Source organism: Lepidochelys olivacea (genome assembly GCF_965140295.1).
Source record: "Lepidochelys olivacea isolate rLepOli2 genome assembly, chromosome: 1".
Taxonomy (NCBI): domain Eukaryota; kingdom Metazoa; phylum Chordata; order Testudines; family Cheloniidae; genus Lepidochelys; species Lepidochelys olivacea.
The window spans coordinates 158824305-158846007 of NC_140411.1; the positions used below are offsets into that span (position 1 = coordinate 158824305).

Below are 21703 nucleotides of genomic sequence, written 5' to 3' on the forward strand. Positions count from 1 at the left end.
TGTATGCAGCTGTTTAGTACAACTAGAGATCCATATCGGTTCTTTAAAAGGGACATAGTCAACCTCAATTTTTTGAAAACTAAATTTTCTATTTTCCTGATATAAAAATCCTGTAACTAGTATGTCCTGAAATTTAAAAAAAAATGTCTTAAAGAATCTTTTTCCACTCTTCTACTTATAAGAAATAGGGTCTGTTCTGCAAGTTAACGGACTATATAGGGAAACAATGAAAATTACTATGCACAAAGTGCTGTCAAATGCACAAAGTAAACAAACTTCTTTCCCTTTTTCTCCACCACTAACTTCCTTCAGTTTTACTAATCTTAGGGGTTACTTGCAACAACAGTAAGTTAAAAAGTTTTCAAACAAGTTATTTTTAGAGTTGGCATCCTTTTAACTTTCATGTGTCAAATGTTTGATGTTAATTCCTACAAAGGAGAACAGGCTCCTCTGAAATATCCGTGCTGGTTACCGGAACGTCCAGGAATCTTTCAAGTTCTGTTACCTGAATTCCATGAACCCCAAGTCTTCAGTCAGTGCAGTGGCTATGTAGGCCTGATACCAGTACACTATTATCAAATAAATATGCTCTAGGGACAGATAACAAGGGCACCGCAATTCTGGGAACAGAACTCTCAGTTACCATTTGCATCCTCTGTTCAAAATAGCAGATGTCAGAGTTATTTTAGCATTATTTTTAAGTAAGGCTACATTTTAGTCATGGGTATTTTTAGTAAAAGTCATGGACAGTAAACAAAAATTCACGGCCTGTGACCTGTCCATGACTTTTACCATATACCCCTGATTAAAACTGTGGGGGAGGGCGGAAGGGGGCAGGATGGACTGCCCAGGGGTGCCGCAGGTGGCCTGAGACTGTCTCAGCAGTGGCTGGTGCGACTGGGGCAGGGGCATGGGTCACTGCAGAAGTCATGGAAAGTCAGAGAATTCGGGACCTCCGTGACAAACTCGCAGCCTCATTATTAAGTAATGAAATCCAGGACAGCTGTCATAAGATTCCAATCTTAACTGCAAAAATATTAAAAATAGTTACGCTATCACTTGAAAAATATATTTACATTTTAAAGAGGAAAACTACACTGAGTGTTTGGCTTAATAATGGAAGTTTACATTAAAGACAAATAGTTTGGGACTTGGACTTGTCCACCAAAGGTGTGTTCCAACTTCCATCCAAGGCAACGGTAAATGGGAGTTAGCTAAACCCAAAGTTAGGGAAGACTTCTATATTAAGACCCATGGAAATCCAGGAATTCAGCTCTCATTCATGTATGTATTGTTTTAAGTGTTTTTCCTTTAGTCATCTTTACATGATTTTCCCCTTGTGATGGTCAGATTAGAGTGGGCATCATTTATGTGCACTTTTGAGAAGCTTTCTATATTTTCTACAGGGAAGGAATGTGGGTCCTGTGGTTCAAATTCCAGCGCTGCCACAGATTACCTGTTTGACCTTGGGCAAGTCAGCAAATTTATCAATGCCTCAGATCCCCAGTGGGGATAATACACTTGCCTACCATCATCAGGTATTGTGAAGATAAATGTCACACACTCAGAAACCTCATTGTTAGGGGCTATAGGAGTACCAATCTAGCTAGCTATTTAGGCTGCAGTCCACTTGAGTGGATTCAGTAGTGGGATTTAAGAAAGGGGCTGGGATCAACAACAAAGTCTGATAACCACTGAACATGTTCACCAGTCATGGCAAGCTTCTCTGCACGGCAGAGCCGGAAGCCTGAGCAGGAGAGACCCAACAGCAAAAAGATAGTTCAAGTTCTAAACCAAGTCATGCCTTCGTCTCTGCTGGTCCTCTGCGGAGGATTAACAAACCAAACCCACAAGCATAGAAGATTATATGTGATTTTATCTTCTCACTGCATGCTCATAATTACTGTTACTCAAATGGAATCTTATTCAAACATTGCCAAAATAGATCCCGCCCAAGACACTTATTAAAGTCTGAAGAAATGTATTTTTTAATCTTTCACATTACAAGAGGTCCAGTGCCTGTAAGAGATTTTATTTGGAAAGAAATCACTCTTTCTGGGTTCTTTAGGATATTTATTTTACATTCCTCCCAGAGCCTGTTGCTGCGGACAGATCATATTTTCATGACTGAATAATTAGATTTTCAGTATCTTTTAGATACTGAAGGTTTAGTTCTTCAGTCAGGAAAATGTGACCTGACTGTTTTAGATGCATGCATATAGCATAGTTCTTGGAATTCTTAGTACTTATGTGATCATTGTAATTGAATACATTATGTTTTACTGCTGGAGAATATACAGAGAGCCGTCACAGTGCGCAACTCTACCCACTTAGGCACCTGAGTGAGGCATAGGGATTATAGCTTTGAGGTATACCTCCTCCCCCAACACTTCCTCAGCTTGGAATTTTAGGGTTTATCTACACTACAAAATTAGGTTGATTTTATAGAAGTCGATCTTTAGAAAGCAATTTTATACAGTCGATTGTGTATGTCCCCACTAAGTGCAGTTGGTTGGCGGAGTGCATCCTCAATACCATGGCTAGCATTGACTCATGGAGTGGTACACTTTGGGTAGCTATCCAACAGTCTCCGTTACCCATTGGAATTCTGGGTTAAGATCCCATTGCTTAATGGGGCAAAAACATTGTCGTGGGTGATTTTGGGGACATGTCAGTCTCACCTCCCTCCCTCCTTGAAAGCAATGGCAAACAATCGTTTCACCTTTTTTCCTGGGGTACCTGTGCAGACGCCATAGCACGGCAAGCATGGAGCCTGCTCAGGTCAGCGCTGCTGTTGTGAGCATTGTAAACACCTTGTGCATTATCCTGCAGTATGTACAGAACCTGGCTAGAAGATGCCAGCATGAGGACGACTGTGAGGAAGACATGGACACATGTTCCTGAAAGCAGAGGATGTGGCAATTGGGACATCATGGCGGCAGTGGGGCAAGCTGATACACTGAAACGCCGATTCTGGGCCCGGCAAACAAGCACAGACTGGTGGCGCAGACTATCCCATCCCATAGTGTTACGGGTATGGGATGATTCCCAGTGGCTGCAAAACTTTCGAATGCGTAAGGCCACTTTCCTGGAACTCTGAGAGTTGTTTTCCCCCTCCCTGAAGCACAGGAATACCAAGATGAGACTTGCCCTGACAGTTGAGAAGTGAGTGGAGATAGCCCTGTGGAAGCTTGCAACACCTGACTGCTACTGGTCAGTCGGGAATCAATTTGGAGTGGTCAAATCTACCATGGGGCTGCTGTGATCCAAGTAGCCAAGGCAATCAGTGACCTTCTACTATTAAGGGTATTGACTCTGGGAAATGTGCAGGTCATAGTGGATGGCTTTACTGCAATGGGGTTCCCTAACTGTGGTGGGGCGATAGATGGAACGCATATCCCTATCTTGGCACCAGACCACCTTGCCAAGCAGTATGTAAACCGCAAGAGGTACTTCTCAATGGTGCTGCAAACACTGGTGGATCACAAGGGATGTTTCACCGACATCAGTGTGGGATGGCTGGGAAAGGTGCATGACACTCGCATCTTTAGGAACTCTGGGCTGTTCGAACAGCTGCAAGAAGGGACTTTCTTCCCAGACCAGAAAATTACCGTTGGAGATGTTGAAATGCCAAGTTATCCTTGGGGACCCAGCCTACCCCTTGCTCCCATGGCTCATGAAGCTATACACAGGCAACCTGGACAGTAGTAAGGAACAGTTCAACTATAGGCTGAGCAAGTGCAGAATGGTGGTAGCATGTGCCTTTGGATGTTTAAAAGCTCGCTGGCGCTGTTTGCTGACTAGGTTAGACCTCAGTGTAACCAATATTTCCATTGTTATTGCTGCTTGCTGTGTGCTCCATAATATCTGAGAGAGTAAAGGGGAGACATTTATGGCAGGGTGGGAGGTTGAGGCAAATCGCCTGGTGGCCAGTTTTGAACAGCCAGACACCAGGGGGATGAGAAGAGCACAGCGAGGCATGCTGCACATCAGAGAGGCTTTGAAAAACAGTTTCATGACTGGCCAGGCTAGGGTGTGACAGTTGTGTTTTTTTCTCCTTGATGCAAAACCACCCCCTTTGTTGAATTTACTTCCCTGTAAGCTAATCCACCTCCCTCCTCTGACCACAGCTGGCAAAGCCCTATTGTTTTGAATCCATGCATTCTTTATTTTTTAAAAAGGAAGATCACTGACAAGGTAGCCCAGGTTGGGTGAGGGGAGGGAAGGACAAGGTCACATTGCTTATTGTAGCCATACTACAAATCAAAGCGGTTTGAATTACAGCCTTCTGTTGCTTGGGTCATCCTCTGGAGTGGAGTGGCTGGGTGCCCAGAGCCTCCCCCCATGTTGTTGGGCGTCTGGGTGAGGAGGATATGGAACTTGGCAAGGAGGGCCGGCGGTTATACAATGGATGCAGCAGCAGTCTGTGCTCGTTGCCTTTCCTGCAGCTCCACCAAATGCCTGATCATGTCCCTTTGCTCCCGCATTAACCTCAGCATCTCCTCCTGCGTGTTCTGATCACGCTCACTGAATGCTTTCCTGGCCTCTGCCACCAAATGTCTCCATGCATTCAGCTGTGCCCTATCAGTGCGGGAGGACTGCAAGAGCTCGGAAAACATGTCATTGCAAGTGTGTTTTTTTCACCTTCTAATCTGCGATAACCTCAGGGACGGAGTTGATACGGGAAGCATAGAAACATTTTCACCTGCAGGGGGTTAAAAAGGGAGAGTAAATTTTAAGATACATTTCTGAGAACAAAAGGGAGACTCTTTCACAGTGAATCAAGCAATTCACAGCAGACAGCACATGTGCTTTAGGTACAAGGTCACAGTTTGCCTTTTATATTGAGTGCCTGCCGGTATGGTGACATCACACATGGCTGGACAACAGAATTCGGTTTCCAGGCAGCCATGGTAAGCCAAAGGATACATGGGGTTAGCTTCTTCCGCCTTCATAACATGTGGGAATGGTTTCAAACTGCAGTGCCCTCCTTTCCCGTAGCAAGCAATGCCGGTTGGATTTGCCATTTAAAAGGAAGGGCTGCGGTTTTGGAGTGGATGTGCAGTGCACCCTTCCTCCACCACATGGCTATTCTCTGGGATGATCCCTTTTAACAAAGTGCAAACAGCCCAGCATGAACGGGGTCGTTTTACTGTTCCCTTACAAAAATTCCCGTTTCAATCAGGTGACTATGAATGATATCACTCTCCTGAGGCAGACACAGAAAGATAAAGACTGAATGTTGCTTGAATGCAACCAAAACCCAGGACCATTCGCTGCCATGCTTTGTGCTGCAATGATTCTGGACTACTTGCTACTGGCTTGGTGTGGTAAAATGTCCTACCATGGAGGACGAAATAAGGCAGCCCTCCCCAGAAACCTTCTGCAAAGGTTTTCAGAGTACCTCCAGGAGAGCTTCACAGAGATGTCCCTGGAGGATTCCCGCTCCATCCCCAAACACGTTAACAGACTTTTCCAGTAGCTGTACTGGCCACTAATGCATCCCAATTCTTCAGGGCAAATCAAACATTAAACACTATTGTTTTTAACCCCTGTAGTGTAGTTACAAATGTGCACTCACCAGAGGTGCCTTCTCTGCCTTCAGGGTCCGGGAACCCGCCGTGGGAGGGTATTGGCTCCAGAGTGATGAAAAGGTCCTGGCTGCTGGGGAGAATGGAATCTCCACTTGCCTGCTGCGCATCCTCCTCCTCATCATCCACAAAATCCTCCTTCGTGTTGCGCGAGACTCCCCACTTGCAGGTGTCCATGGACAGTGGTGGGGTAGTGGTAGGATCCCCCCCCTAGAATGGCATGCAGTTGATCATAAAAGCGGCATGTATGGGGCTCTGACCCAGAGCAACCATTTGCCTCCTTTGTCTTTTGGTAGGCTTGCCTGAGCTCCTTGACTTTGATGCGGCACTGCTGTGTGTCCCTGGTGTAGCTTCTCTCCACCATGCCCTGTGTGATTTTGGCATACATATTAGCATTTCTTCTTTTTGATCAGAGTTCTGCCTGCACAGATTCTTCTCCCCATATAGCAATCAGATCCAGTGTCTCCCGTTGGCTCCATGCTGGAGCTGCCTGGTCACCTGTGCTGCTGAGCTTGCCATGCTGACCAAACAGGAAATGAAATTCAAAAAATTCAAAAAGTTCCCAGGGCTTTTCCAGTGTACCTGGCTAGTGCATTGGAATTGAAAGTGCTGTCCAGAGTGGTCACATTGGAGTACTCTAGGATAGCTCCCAGAGGCCAATACTGTCGAATTGCACAATGCTGCATGTGCACTACCCCAAATTCGACTTAAGGTGGTCAATTTTAGCGCTACTCCCCTTGTGATGGTGGAGGAGTACAGCAGTCGATTTTAACAACCCTTTAGGTCGATGGAACGGGATTGGTTGTTTAGCCGCATCGCTTATAAAGTCGACCTAATGCAGCTAAATTCAACCTAACCTCGTAGTGTAGACCAGGGCTAAATTGCCAAGTAGTTATGGTATTTATCTTATTTTGTTTCTTTTAAGGAGTCTTTATTCTTCGGTTGACATCTACTCAGTGGTTCCTATTACAATGGCCATGTGGACACACATGTTCAGCCACTAACCTCTTTACTTCCAATATGCACGATACCTCCTCAGTTCTGGGTATTACCAAAAAAAAAAAAGGAAACAGACCAAAAAAAAAAAAAAAAAAACTAAAAAAGAAATCACTGCAAGATACAAAATCCACAGAAAAGACAATTTTATTGGACTTGACTAAAAGATCCAATGTTTAACCATCCATATTTATATTAACAGTGCAGTTGCAGATGTACACAAAGTAATGCAACAAACATATTTCCTGCCTGCAATAAAAGTTATGTTCAGGAAACAAGAGAATAAAAGGAACGAGAGTGCACAAAGCTTTAAGCTTTGATAAAAAATAACAGCTTTTACAGACAGATATTTTAAATACAATTTTAAACAGGTTTTCCTCGAGGATTCGTTCTGTGCTTTTGAGTTCATCTAAAACTATAAAGAATTACAAACCATCAGAAAAATTTGACAAGTACAAAGTTGACCAGATTTATAAAAAAATGGAGAGAGATCCCCATTACGAAATATTGTCTTTTTAATCCTAACCTCATTAACTCCACCCTTCTGTTTATTTCAATGCTGAATATGGTTGGCAGCTGCAGATTTGGAATAAAATTATTAAGTGATATTAACCTGATTAGAACCCACTTTTAAAAAAAATCCATTTCTTTGTACTACAATTGTGTTTGTACAGTGGGTATCCCAGATGTTGCATTAATTTCTCCTTTTATTTATCTTCAAATGTTTACTGGAATTTCCATTACTGAAATGTTCTGGGTAATTTAATCAATTTAATCTAGAAATTGCAATGACAGTTTTTTGGGTTTTCTTAAAAGCTTGTCCTTAATGAAATTCCAGGCACCACTGAAGAAAATGAAATACATACTACACATGCATATTTACAAGACATTCCACCAATATAATGGTACAGACACAGTATGCATAAATCCATGAACCCCAATGAACAATCATATCACTACAATATTCATTAAACGGTGACCGCCATTTTTACCCACACCATTTAGCATCTGTGGGCAGTAGTACATTTGGACAAGCACTGGGTCACAGGATCCAGAACCAGTAAAGAGGGATGAGATAATTTAAAGATGCTTGCAGAAAGATTTAAAAAAAAAAAAAAAAATCAACATTTTGTTTGAACTTCTGATCACCGGTGTCTCTACATACACCAGGTTCAACCCACTGATTGTGTTGCATCTGCATCCTTGGAGGAATACTGAATCTCAAACATAATGCATTGAAGTCCATGCACATACAAATGCTATTATGCATATTCCACAAGAGACTTCTTACCCACAGTACAAGGTAAACAGCACAACATATTATTGATTAGTCCTTGTTAACTCCTACTCACCACTGTCTTCTCAGAATAAGTCATTTTCTTTGATACAATGAGAATTTCTCATATTTATAAATTAATAATGTACCAAACAGCAAATATTAATATTGTTGTCAGATGTATGCTCCTTAGTTCTTTATTGAGCAGCCAGATCAATAACAAAAAATACACTGAAATTCAGTCCTTCATTTTGACTGAGTAGTAATATTCAAACAGCAGGACTAAATGATTTTCTAAAACTCTCATGTCAGTACCACAAGCCATGGACTGGCATTAATTTAGCGTAATAGCAAGAGCCATTTAACACTGAGCACCATCAATTTACAATTATACAATATTTTGGAAAAATTGTAAATGAACTGGTTTCTCAGAAGGTACAGTTTCATTCTAGTAGCTGTTGGAACTATTTGGCAGAGGACAGCAGGTACCAAATACTGGTCAAAAGATATGGATCTATCTATCTTTCTAGATAGATGTTACATATTTACTCCATTGGCTGAAGTAAACATCTGAGTTTTGATATGACAAGATAATGATATAGGCTTTCTGTGCCTATGGATTCCCAGAAGTAACAGAGGGAAATTAAATGAATAGTTGTGTCCTGACACTCCACTGTGCTTTAAGACTGAAGTCCAAAGCAAAGGTCTGGTTCAAATCTTTTTCTATAAGCAGGTCTTTCAGAAAAGACCTACTGCACCAGATTATAGAATAGTTCCCCCCGCCCCATCATAATTTGTCAGAATAAATTAATGGTCTGTTACAGAAGTTTCTCTCATTCTTGACTGAAGTCATAAGAGTAAGAAACAAAATTAAAACAAAAGTCAAATCATAGGATAATCATAGAATACCTGAATATTCCATGCAGAATAAAACATACCAAAAAAAAAAAATCCTGTAGAAATAATGCTTCTGGTTCTACCTTAAAGAAAAAGCTATGAGCTGCTTGGGCTATAAAGCTCTACCTTGTATTTAAAGGCACCAAGGTTTTCAGAGAGATGCGTATTCTAAACAAAGATGCACTATTCTGATCTCACTTGCTTTAATATGGTATAACTTCATTCAGTGAATGAAAGTCTGACCTCTGCTCAAAATGTAGTGACGCCAATTGATAGAGGAGGAAACAAAGATTGTTTTGAAACTTTTGCAATCTCTTTGGGAAAGAAGACAGAACTGAACATTAAAATACAAGAGACTTCTCAAATATGATAGCATTATTGCAGTTGTAGTAGGTAGAAGGAAGAATGTGGAAAAGCCAACTCTGCCACCACAAGTGATAGTGAAGTACAAGTCATATTTGGCACTTGTTTTACAGATATTCAGGTGGTTTGCATATAAGCAGCTGACTGGCCAATCAATGTCAGGGGTTTGTAGATGAAATGATCATCTGAACAGCTACTTTATTTCTAATCCATGGAAAAAAGTTTTGCTGCCATGAGGAAGGCTACTGAAAGTGAAGTGGTCCATTAAAACAGAGACACTAGGTTTCAATCGTCAGAAGTCGATTAAACAGCTCATTAGTAGAAAAAGGCTAAACCAGAATGCCAGTGATCAGAATGACATACGAGGCAATAGTCAGGAGCAAATCTGTAAATACACTGACAGCTGACTAGTAGGTTTAAACATCCACATTTTCTCTTTAACATCCTGACCTGCTGAAGACAGTCAAGCAGCTTGAAGAGCAAGTTTTCTTAAATCAGTCTCGAAGTATTGACCCTAACATTCTTTAACTAGCAAATCTCTTGAGAATGTCATGGGGAGAGACCACACCTTTTGGAAACCTGGGCAGAGTTTCATTTTAATCCCTTTTCTGTAACAGGTGGAACAAGATACTAAACAAGGTACAGCTGAAAATGTGGTAAAATCAGCCGTATCCCAGGTCATAATCAGAACCTTTTATATACACTTCAGAGCAATTTAAAAAAATAGAGAAGTCCAAAATACCTCCAGAGAAAGTTCTAGTTTCCTGAAATGTCATGTACAAAAGTAGGCCACTCCAAGTTGGCTTAAAAGAAGTCCATAGCAGTTGGTCTCTTCTTAGCTGGTGTTACAAATGATTTCTTCATCTGGGGCTCTCCTGTGGGTGTACCAGGTGACTTCAGCACCCCATGGGGAGGCTTTTGTTCAGGGTTGAAAGCCACCCGGGAGGCTCCTTCTGGGCTCACTAAGATACTTTTGTCTGTCTTTTTAAATTCTGTCAAATAAAAGTTAAAGGACAAAGCTATTAGAGAGCCAGACATTGAGAGATTTAGGCAGCTCCCTAGTTCCCTGATTGCTCTGGCACCCAAATGGGTATCAAGGAAATCTGCCATTAATGCACGAGATCCAGGCTGTTAGCAAAAATCAAAAACCTAAAGATTTGCGGGGAGGGGGTACGGAAGAGGTCAGCCTAAATATCCAGCTCCTGATGGTGCCTTATCACTCTCTCTTTAGGTTGTGCTACCACCTCCAGCTGTAACCCACGGACTGACTGGTGGTACCCAGAGAGAACTGGCTGGCCATGTGGTGCAGCTCTCCTTGTTACCAGATCCTCTATCGTGTTAAAAGCCAGCTAAATACTTCCCTCCTATTCCTGCAGCTGCCAGTTATTCCATGATCGTAAGTGAGAGGCAAGGTACCCAAAAACACTCTCTTTGTAAAGAGGCAATTCAGACAAAGCCCTTGATTTAGGTTTCCTAACAAAATTTACATCTTCCCATTGAAAGGAAGGAAAGGAACAAGGTCACTATTCATACTGTTTAAATCCCATGGTCCTAGCGTTTGATGACCATTGCTGGCAGCAGGGTTTAAGCATCTTAATTCTCCTCACAAAGATGGTTTATGAGCACAAAAACACACACACACACACCCACGGGAAAATATACAGTCTGTTACTCCAGTGCTGAAATAAGATGTGATCTGCATCTTAGAGAGGGACGAAAAGGTAAGAAAATGGATACCTTGCCTCATTACATTAGAAATCAATTTCAATTTTATACTCATCAATATGTCCCCAAGAAAAGCATGGACATGTAACAGTCTGTGTGTGGGGATACTTATTTGTTAATATCATAGTCAGCAGAGGCAGCCAAAGTAAAACTGCAATTTTGCCGTAACAATGGTGATTCCCATCCCATGGAGCATGGGCCATCAGTGTTTCACAGATGTTTCTGCTGGGAGGCAGAATGAAGCAGTGGGGAATTTGAAGAGGAGTTTCACAGAATCACAGAAACTAAGACTGGACAGGACTTCAGTAGGTCATCTAGTCCAATCCTTCCTCAATGCAGGGGATTAAGTATTACCTAGACCATCCCTGACAGGTGTTCGTCATTGGAGGTTTTTAAGAACAGGTTTGACAGATTTCACAACCTCCCTAGGTAATTTGTTCCAGTGCTTAAACTACCCTTACTGTTAAGAAATGGTTCCTAATGTTTAACCTAAATCTCTCCTGCTGCAATGTAAGCCCATTACTTCTTGTCCTGACCTCAGTGGATCAGGAGAACAATTTATCACCCTTCTCTTTAAAACAACCTTTTATGAACTTGAACACTTATCATATCCCCCCGTCTTCTCTACTCCAAACTAAACAGACCCAATTTTTTCAATCTTTCCTCATAGCTCATGTTTTCTAGACCTTTCATCATTTTTTGTTGCTCTTCTCTGGACTTTCTCCAATTTGTCCACATCTTTCCTGAACTGTGGAGTCCAAAACTGGACACAGTACTCCAGTTGAGGTCTTCTCAGTGCTGAGTAGAGTAGAAGAATTACTTGTCATGTCTTGCTTACAACACTCCTGCTAATACATCCCAGAATGATCTTTATTTTTTCTGCAACAGTGTTACAGTGATGACCTATATTTAGTTTGTGATCCAATATAACCCCCAGATCCCTTTCTGCAATACTCTCTCCTAAGCAATTTCCCATTTTGTATTTGTGCAATTGATTACTCCTCCCTAAGTGGAGTACTTTGCATTTGATCCTTTTTGAATTTCATCCTTCTTCTCAAGTTTATCAATTTGAATTCTAACCCTGCCCTCCAAAGCACTTGCAACTTCTCCCAGTCTGCAAACTTTATACGTGTGCTCTCTATGCTATTATCCAAATAATTTATAAGGATATTGAATAGAACCGGACACAGGACAGATCCATGCGGGACCCCACTTGATATGCCCGTCCAGCTTGACTGTGAACCATTGATAACTATTCTTTAAGAATGGTTTTCCAACCAGTTGTCCACCCATCTTATAATAGGTTCGTGTATATATTTCCTTAATTTATGAGATCATATACAGCATCAAAAACAATACCAAAATTGTGACAAAAAGACAAACTCCAGAAGCAGCATCCGACAGGTTCCACATCCACCTCTACATACTGTTTGTGTAGATCTCACCTCCCCCGCTTTCATCCTTGCCCCACTGCACCTCAAAAGACCTGGTGAAGGTATGCAGACACATTAAACTCACCTGCAGTCATGTTCTTATTCAATCCAAAGGTGACTTTTTTGGAGCTGGAACACTGCAGCATGTTTAACTACAGAATAGAAAGAAGATGGCAAATAAAGGTTGATTTGAGGCAACATTACGTTCCGTTTCCCTGCTGAAACTCTTGAGGAGTCCCAGTTTCTTCCCCTGTTGTAGATACCCTCCCCACCTTAAAGGCCTAGGCACAGCAGTGTTTGCTTAGCAGCTACCATCGTAATGGACAAGAACGAATGATATTTCTTAAAGCTGACTAGATAGCCTGCCAACAATTGAGAAGATTGTCTTTCCTCCCAGGTGTTAAGTACACTGGCCTCACAGCACTCTTAGCCCACTGAGTTATGAGGGTGTTACAAAGCATAATTTGAACAGGGTTTAGAAAGAGTGAGAGAAAGTTTAAGAGGCTTATATGGAAACAAGTAGGCTGTTTCAGAAGGCCTCTTCTGTTACAAGCCTCCATTAAAAGAAAGAACTGCAAAGCTTAGAGCCCATCTGTAATTATTTGTTCTTTTATTATTCTCAAAATAATGTAAACACTCAAAACTGTTCTTTCCACAAGAGGGATTTCTTTTAAACAATTAAAGATGTCACCATCCCAGTTTGTCAGCCTTAGAAAATATGCCTGAATCAGTTTACACTACTCAAGTGGTTTGTTAGGTAATATTTTTATTATTATTTTAAAACTGCCTATTTTACAGGTGTTGAGAAGATTAGTGCAGTTTATTAGGGGAGACTGAAGTGGTGGCAGAGCTTGGTTAGACATAGACAGAGGCTTCACTTTCCACCTTACTCCCTGAAGAGGAAGACAACCGCCCGCAAGAGCAACCCAGACAGAAGATGTTGCAACTGTGGGGATGATCATTGTGATCAACTCAGATGGCAGATAATCCAGCCATGTACAAGCAACAAGTTAAATAAAATTACTTTTGAAGAGTTTAAACTGCTCACACTGACAGCTTTGCTTGTGTGTGTAAAAAGTGTGTGTGTGTGCACGCGTGTATAAAACTTTTTGAATGGACAATTAAAAACCCCACGGCAATCACAACTCTATCTGCTGAGGAGCTCCAGGCCAGTTTTCATCGAGGTTAGGGTTCCCAAACTTTTACCAAGTATGAACAGTGCTGAGAATTTGCCAGGAGCCTCAGGGCTGCATCTAGTTTGCACAGGATGGAGCAGACAACAGCTGCCCTTCCACAGTCACAGATGTTGCCCATGGAGACGATAGGTCCCAGCAAAACTAGATTGAGACACTGGTGTGATCCAGATGGAGTATCACAGGCTGGGACCCACATCTGGGCAAGCTGCCCTCTGTTTTTGTAGATGCAGGTGGCTGTGAGCCACATCTTGGAGTTCCATGAGCCATACTTAAGGCAACCCCCCAATTTTGGCAGACCTAATCAGGGTCATTTTACCTGCATGGAGGCTCTGGTTGAAGAGAGGCTGCCTTTGGCTTTCCTGAAGAACACTGGCTTTGGTAAAGTTGTTTTTTCAAATTTCATGAAGTCATTCCCTGTCTTTGCCTTCTTTTTCTTTAATGGAGCGAGAGTGCCACCAATCTCCTAAGAGGAGGGGAAAAATAAAACAAAAAAGTTTACTCAGTGTGAGAAAAAGAGCAGCAGCTAACTGAGAAATAGAGGATGCTAGGGTTAATGCTAGCCATTTGCCAGTGGTGGCCACAGCTAAACAATGGTAACTCGTCATGAATGAATGTTAGTTTGCAGTCACCTGATAGCCCCCTGGTTAACATTTGCCCCCATTACAAAAATGCCTCACAAGTTTGCATGATTGGAAATCTCTGTTCAAGAAAGGCCCGTGCTGGAATAGCAAGACTGCTGAATGGGAAAAGGAGGTGCATTGATGGAGTTCTGGAAGGTGAAGGGAATTTGTAAGACACGTGCCTGCTCTGTCAGGGTCCAGATAGTGGCATCATTTTCAGGAGCACAAGGTTCCCCTACTCCCATCTATGTCCATCTGGGAGCTCCGAAGCTTTCCCCTTTCCCTCCGCCCCACTAGGGTCAAGGATTGCTTTTGGGTCCATTTAACTCTACTCCTTTAGCTGGATGGACAGAGGAGTGGACAGGATGCTACTGAGAGATACAAAGCATGCTTTCCTCTCTAGGGACTGAATATGCTAACATCTTAGCCTGGGGACCCAGAAAGCTACCCGGAACGAAACCAAAGTCTCTTGTAGAGCACTGGCCACTGAGTGGCTGCCCTCTCCTCATAATCTAAACTAGCATTTTTCAGTTTGTCTATTTAAAAATATATATAAATAAATAAAAGGAGGGGGAGATCAGAGGGGTCCCTTTTCAACACAATCTGAATCTCATGACCACCGATGGGACCAGAACTATTAAAATTATGCTCCACTTTAAACAAGAAGAAGTCTTAGCTTCCCAATTTCAACAGGCAAACTGGGAAGCAATTCTGAACATTTCTGGTTTTGCCCTTTTCTATTCTTTTATGATGTATAGAGTTGCTTCTTCCCATTCTCAAAATTTTTCATGCTTGGGAAACCAAGAATCAAAACATCTCCAACTCCTCTCTGCTGGAGGCAGGGCAATTTGCAGTTCAGAATACAGCTTTGTGGGACATCATTCTTCAGGTGTAGCTAAGCCCCTCCATCAAAGACAGAGAAGTGAGAACCTGAGATTACACAATTTAAAACAAAAGATTTAAAAAAAGAGGAATCCATCTTTATACATCATAAAGGAGTGAAGCAGTATTTAGTTCTGCACCAGAGACAGGTTTAAAGATTCAATATCTTGCAAACTCTCCAATGGCAGAAATGTGAGATTTGCAATTTGGAAATGCCAATTTCCAATACTATCATGAATCACTCATTCTCTGAACACATAGCCCTTTAAAAAAAATGATCACAGTATTACGTATAAAAAGCTCTGGAAACTTTCTAACAGTATCATATGTATGAGTTATTAGCCCTCCAAGGACCATACCATTAGGCCTCGTCTATACACAAATTCGCACAGGTTTAACTAAAGATTTTTTTTATTCTAAAACACATCAGGGTTGGAAGGGACCTCAGGAGGTCATCTAGTCCAACCCTCTGCTCAAAGCAGGACCAATCCTCAACTAAATCATCCCAGCCAGGGCTTTCTCAAGCCTGACCTTAAAAACCTCAAAGGAAGAAGATTCCACCACCTCCCTAGGTAATCCATTCCAGTGCTTCACCACCCTCCTCGTGAGAAAGGTTTTCCTAATATCCAACCTAAACCTCCCCCACTGCAACTTGAGACCATTACTCCTTGTTCTGTCATCTGCTACCACTGACAACAGTCTAGATCCATCCTCTTTGGAACCCCCTTTCAGGTAGTTGAAAGCAGCTATCAAATTCCCGCTCAGTCTTCTCTTCTGCAGACTAAGCAATCCCAGTTCCCTCAGCCTCTCCTCATAAGTCATGTGCTTCAGCCCCTGAATCATTTTTGTTGCCCTCCGCTGGACTCTTTCCAATTTTTCCACATCCTTCTTGTAGTATGGGACAAAAAACTGGACACAGTACTCCAGATGACGTCTCACCAATGCCAAATAGAGGGGAATGATCACGTCCCTCGATCTGCTGGCAATGCTCCTACTTGTACAGCTCAAAATGCCGTTAGCCTTCTTGGCAACAAGGGCACACTGTTGACTCATATCCAGCTTCTTGTCCACTGTAACCCCTAGGGTCCTTTTCTGCACAACTGCTGCCTAGCCACCCGGTCCCTAGTCTGTAGCAGTCTGTAGAAGGGATTCTTCCTTCCTAAGTGCAGGACTCTGCACTTGTCCTTGTTGAACCTCATCAGATTTCTTTTGGCCCAATCCTCCAATTTGTCTACGTTTTAAAACTTGTTTAAATTGGTGTGTAACCAAGGCATACACAGTACTTAAGTAACCTGGTTTTTAAGGAAGAGGAACAAACATGATGCATAAATGTTTCCAGAATAGTTTCCTTTGAACCATGGAAAAGACAAAATGAATGGTGTGAGGTGAAAAACTGGGACTAAAATGTCTGAAATACATCAGGAAACAAAATGAAAATATATAACTTGTAAATATTCAATAATTTTCATTAAGGAAAACTCAGAATATTTCAAAAGAAAAACAAAACAAAAACAGACAAACACTGCAGGAATCCTGGCAAAGTCATAACCTGCAAAAATATTTGTGGACTCTAAATGCTTTGTAAATTCAGACTGCCTCCACTTACCCCCCCCAGGGAGGGTGTAAGGGACAAAAATCAAAATGATCATAATTTGTTGCAAGGAACTATTATTGTTGCATCAGAGATGGCCTCCTGGCCAAGAACAAGTTGAGCACAGTATTGGATGCAATGCCCTTCTTCCAAGAATTTGGCTCATTCACACAAGTAGTCATGGAAGCACTATGAGCAATGAAAGTCATGACCTTAGATTCAGATACATGACATTCCTGGGTGTTGAAAGAGGGTAAATATACACATAGGACCCTCCCACTCCCTTAATTCCCAATTGATATTGTTATTCCTTGACAAGGGGAATTTAATGCATGTAAAAAAACCATCCTATAGACCACTCAGCTCAAACTGAATTCAAACAAGCCTCACAGGCAAAAGAGAATTAGAGCCCTCTGCTTACACTCTTTTTGCTTTTCTTGCATGCAGCCTCAAGAAATCCCTTCACTTCCACAGAGTTTATCACTTCCTTGATCTTCCTCTTCTTTTTCAGGGATGGTGGTTTCTGGTTTGAGAACCTGAACCCGTCTAAACTGCCCAACTTAGGTTTTTTCTTCAATTTGACTTTTTGGGGCAGTGTGGATTCAAAGTCCCCTTCTCCTGTAAGGCTATTCTGCAAGCTTTCCTGTTCTGACTGAAGAGCAGCCTGTTCAGATAAGCCATTGAGTAAGACAGTCCCCATTTTCTGTTTCTTTTTTACCATCTTGGTAGTAGTTACAGTGGCAGAGTCACTGCCATCCCACAGGGCACTGGCATTAGCTGGTCCATTTTGAGATACAGGTTTTACATGAACCTTCTGCAGTTTTGTATTCTTTTTCTTGAGTTGTCTCCTTTTATTCTGCATCACGTCCGTCAGAGCATCCTGTGCACAGCTGTCGCCATCTCCTCCACTGCTGATTACTCCAATTCCAGTCTCAGTTGCTTCTTGGTCTAGAGATTTATTTTTTCTTTTACTAGTTTCTGGTGCTCTGCCCTTGTTGGGTTCTTCGGGTTCAAATGCATCAGGTACCCCCTCCTCACTTGTCCCATCAGCTGTGCCCGAGTCTGCAATTTGACAGTCCCTCTTCTTCCGCCTCTTCCTCTTCTTCTGGAGTCCTGATGCATCATCTTCCTCCGTACTTGATGCCTCTTTTCCATCCTTCTCTGCAAGGAGGCAAAATCAGAAGCAGTAACATTTAACCCAAATATAAAATGAAAAGACAACTGCAATAGAGAAGTTGCTTTCCTTACATCTCTAAATCTTTACTGCACATAGGGCCACTGAGAGTCTATAACATTTTTTCCAGGCCTATTAATGCTTTTCTTGCCTTTTTTCATGTTACTGCCTGGTTGCCAGCAGTTGCCCATGAATAGTTCTAATGTAGTAATATCTCCACCCCATCAAGGTGCTCTCTCTTGGAGGCCTTCCTGCTGGTAAACCCATTAAAAGGCAGCTTATGTGTCAACTGACTCTGGGAGATTTTCTTGAGGAACATTAAGCTTGTAGCAATGTAAATGCAAACCCTGATGGTAGAAACAGCTGTAATGTCTCCTAGATAGCTTATTTCCATTCCTCTCTTCCAGACATTCCCCCTAATTGCTAAATGTTCTAATGGCATTCCTCTTTCAAGAGGACAGATATGTTCTTGCTTTCACAGTAAATACCAATAGTACTTGATTGAGTAAAGGCAAAGCACAGCTTCTTCCCAATCTGCGGCATATTGGGTGGAATCCTAGCCCTACTGACATCAGTGGCCAAATTCCCATGGACTTCAATGATGTCACGGTTTCACCCGTTACCCTTCACTGCAATGAGACTCAGAAACCGGTGAATCCCAAGCAACTGATCATGGACTTAAATGATCTCTTCCTGTTACACTGCCAAGCCACACTAGGTATGTCTGCCCTGCAGCTGGGAGCAAGCCTCCCGGCCTGGGTAGACAGACTTGTACTAGCAGGGCTTGAGCTAGCATGCTAAAAAGAGCAGCATGCGCACTGCGGCTCAGTCTCTCAAGCCCACCGGACCCACTAGGCTTGAGAACCTGAATCTCAGTGTACCACACATCTATTTTTAGCATGCTAGCTTGAGCCTTGCTAGCCTGAGTCTATCTATGCAGACTGGGAGGCTCACTCACTGCTGCAGTGTAGACACACCTACAGACTGGTGAGAGTAGTCTCACTTCCCTAGCTTTGCCTCCTACCTTTTTCTTTTTCCAGCTTGGCTTTCTCCAAGGATTTGACAACTTTTTTCTTTCGCCTGCCCCTGCTGAATGTATCGTCATCTTCATCTGTAGAAACATCTTCAGGGAAATCATCTTGTGGGAAGATTCCTGTCGAGCAAAAAGTCTGATGAGCTGTCGGAAAATACCCCTTTTCCCCCCCACCAAGTAGTTTCGGTGTTCACATACAGCACACGGGGCACAAACACTGATTCCCCACTCCACTTGGCTATCAGCACATTTAAAGCACTGCAAAGAAATGTGCACCGAAGTGTGCAGTTTCTTCATTATTTTGAATCAAGCTGACCATGTTTCTCACTGAAGAAATAAAGAATCTGAATAAGCGGGCAAGACCTCAGCTTATAAAATTACAATGCTTCCCAAGTTGTGAGGTATTAGATATGGGGACCTGACCTCCTTTGTGAAAGTGAGGAAGTTATACTTCCTAATGAGAAAACCACATCACAGCAATAACCTCTGAAACGAATATCCTTCAAACATATGTAAAACAGCACAAGACGACATAACATTCACTGCAAATCTACATTGAGAACAGGATGAATAATTTAGCAGAATGAAAGTGCTTTTTTGATGCTCAATTCTCACCTTCTGCTAGGTCCTGGAACCTGAAAAAGTTAAAAAATACAAAGACTTATTGTAGTTACAATATTTGACTGAAATGTCACCAAGTTACTGCATGTATGATGCACACTTCCCACTTTTGAGGAAAGCATACTACATCCGAGGGCTAGAAAATGCTAGCTCTCCAAGAGATCTGCCTCAGAACTCCAGCAACTCCAAGCCAAACTACTGAAGAAGTCTTGGCAAGAGTGCGATTTAACACAGCCGACACCCACCCCCTGCAGTTTGAGCACAGTATTGTTCAAAACATTGCATGATTTAAGTGAGCGTGGAGTAATCTGCGAAGTGAAGGCGTGGAAGCCTGATCACTTGAAATACTTAGAGCTATACAAGACGAAGCGTTTGACAATGCAAACACAGGGAACAATCCTAAACTGGTACAAAGTACAGACAAGACAACTCAAGTCCCTTCCAACTCTAGTGTCTAGGAATATGTTAAAAAAATCACAAAAGCAAAACCAAAATCTGTCTCAGACCCATACATATATCCATGTCTGACAAAGATTTTGTACTCATATTAGCACATACTGTAAGCAGCATCCTCTTTCTAAGATATCTGGGCCAAGTAGGAATGTAGTGGACAGTAAATTCATTGCAGAAACACTTTCATTAAAAGGACGGAAATCTCTTATGTGAACGCTAGCAGTAGAGGGGGTTGGGGAAACAGGATGTCAAATCTACTTAGACAAATCATCATACAGAGCTGTTTCAGGAGAACTCACTTTTTGACCAATTTGTACAGACGTTTTCTGTTAAAGGCAGGTGTATTTTTTCTGCTGGCCAATTCAAAAAGTCTGTCAGCAACAGCTTTGTAGTTAAACTGCCAAAAGAAAGAAAGCACAATACAGTATCTTTGTTAGGCTATCATACTGAACAGCCAAGTATAGCTGATGTTATGAATACTTCAAGCAACATATGCTTTTTACTACTTCCAATTCCTTCCACTACACTTGATCTGCCAAGATTCACGCCCCCGAATGCACATGCTAGCTTTATGAATGCGTTTTATCTGACTACATAACAATGGAGAGACGAGGTGGGTGAGGTAATATCTTACTGGACCAACTTCTGTTGGTGGAAGAGACAACCCAAGAACTCTGTGTAGCTTGAACATTTGTATCTTCCACTAAGAGAAGTTGGTCCAATAAAAGATACTACCTTACCCACCTGGTCTTTCTCGGACCCTGGGATAAAACATGGCTACAACAACACTACATTACAATGAAGCATTCAAATAATATTTTTTCAGAACACTTCTAACCTGGATTCTCATTCAGAAGGAAAAAAGCAAATAAATTAACTTATTTTTAAAAAACCTTTCAGTTCAATGCCAAGATTTAAATGTGCAACATTCTAGTCCCTGCTTAAAAGCCATAGCCCAACACAGGAACACGAGGCATCTCTGTTGTAGCATAATCCCGGATCCCAGCAGTTCGTTCCAACGAGTTCATAAGATCTGGGACGTGTTTTAGTGCCTAGCCCCATCTCTTGTGTACCCTCCCACGCTAGCACTTGTGCTCTCAACATCAGTAAGGGGTGCGCTGACTCCTGGGACAGCCAGAACACAATATGGTTTTAGCAACTTTTTTGGTACCTCTTGAAGTGGAAGGGGGGAAAAAGGGAGGAGGGCAGGGGGAGAGAGAAGAAACAGAATTTGGCACATGTACTTCTCTTTTGTCATTTGTTTTGTAACCTACTCACACGGAATATGTTATTAATATGACATTTAGGGTACGTCTACCCTGCAATTAAAAACCCACAGCTGGCTCATGCCAGCTGACAGGGACTCGTGGGGCTATTTAATTGTGGTGCAGACGTTCCAGCTCGGGCTGTACCCTGAGCCCTAGGACCCTCCCGCCTCAGAGGTCCTAGGGCCCAGGCTCCAGCCCAGGCCCAGATGTCTACACTGCAATTAAACAGCCCTGCAGCATGACTCAGCTGGCATGGGCCAGCCACAAGATTTTATTTGCTGTGTAGACATACCCTATGAGATGCAAGAGATGTTTACCTTATTATTCGATTGGTGAGGTCTCCACTATCCACTAAGTGACAAATAATAAAAAGCCTAGGATTATTCATGGGGACGTCATATTAACATGAGGAAAGCAAGGCACAAACCTGGAGAACAGGACCAATGTTTTCATCAGCATTTTCAGAAAGGTCCTCTTGTTCTTCAATGCCCAGTGCAGATTTTTTTGATAAACGTTTGTCTGTTATTAAACAAAAAGGATTTTAAAGATCAGTCGGAAAGAATGGGGAAAGTTCCATCCAGCAT

The 21703-nt window shown here is 42.2% G+C and overlaps 1 protein-coding gene across 1 annotated transcript in view; it reads right to left on the bottom strand.

Moving 5' to 3' along the window:
- Nucleotides 1-6727: 6727 nt before the first annotated feature.
- Nucleotides 6728-21703, bottom strand: part of RRP1B (ribosomal RNA processing 1B) — a 32848-nt gene continuing 17872 nt past the window's right edge. Inside the window, exons 9-16 of the mRNA XM_084640967.1 lie at nucleotides 21547-21638; nucleotides 20151-20248; nucleotides 19393-19412; nucleotides 18769-18897; nucleotides 16992-17731; nucleotides 13794-13940; nucleotides 12367-12433; nucleotides 6728-10115 (exon numbers count right to left, since the gene is read on the bottom strand). Of these exons, the coding sequence (XP_084497093.1) occupies nucleotides 9928-10115; nucleotides 12367-12433; nucleotides 13794-13940; nucleotides 16992-17731; nucleotides 18769-18897; nucleotides 19393-19412; nucleotides 20151-20248; nucleotides 21547-21638 (1481 nt within the window). The 3' untranslated portion in view covers nucleotides 6728-9927. The remainder of the gene's footprint in view (nucleotides 10116-12366; nucleotides 12434-13793; nucleotides 13941-16991; nucleotides 17732-18768; nucleotides 18898-19392; nucleotides 19413-20150; nucleotides 20249-21546; nucleotides 21639-21703) is intronic.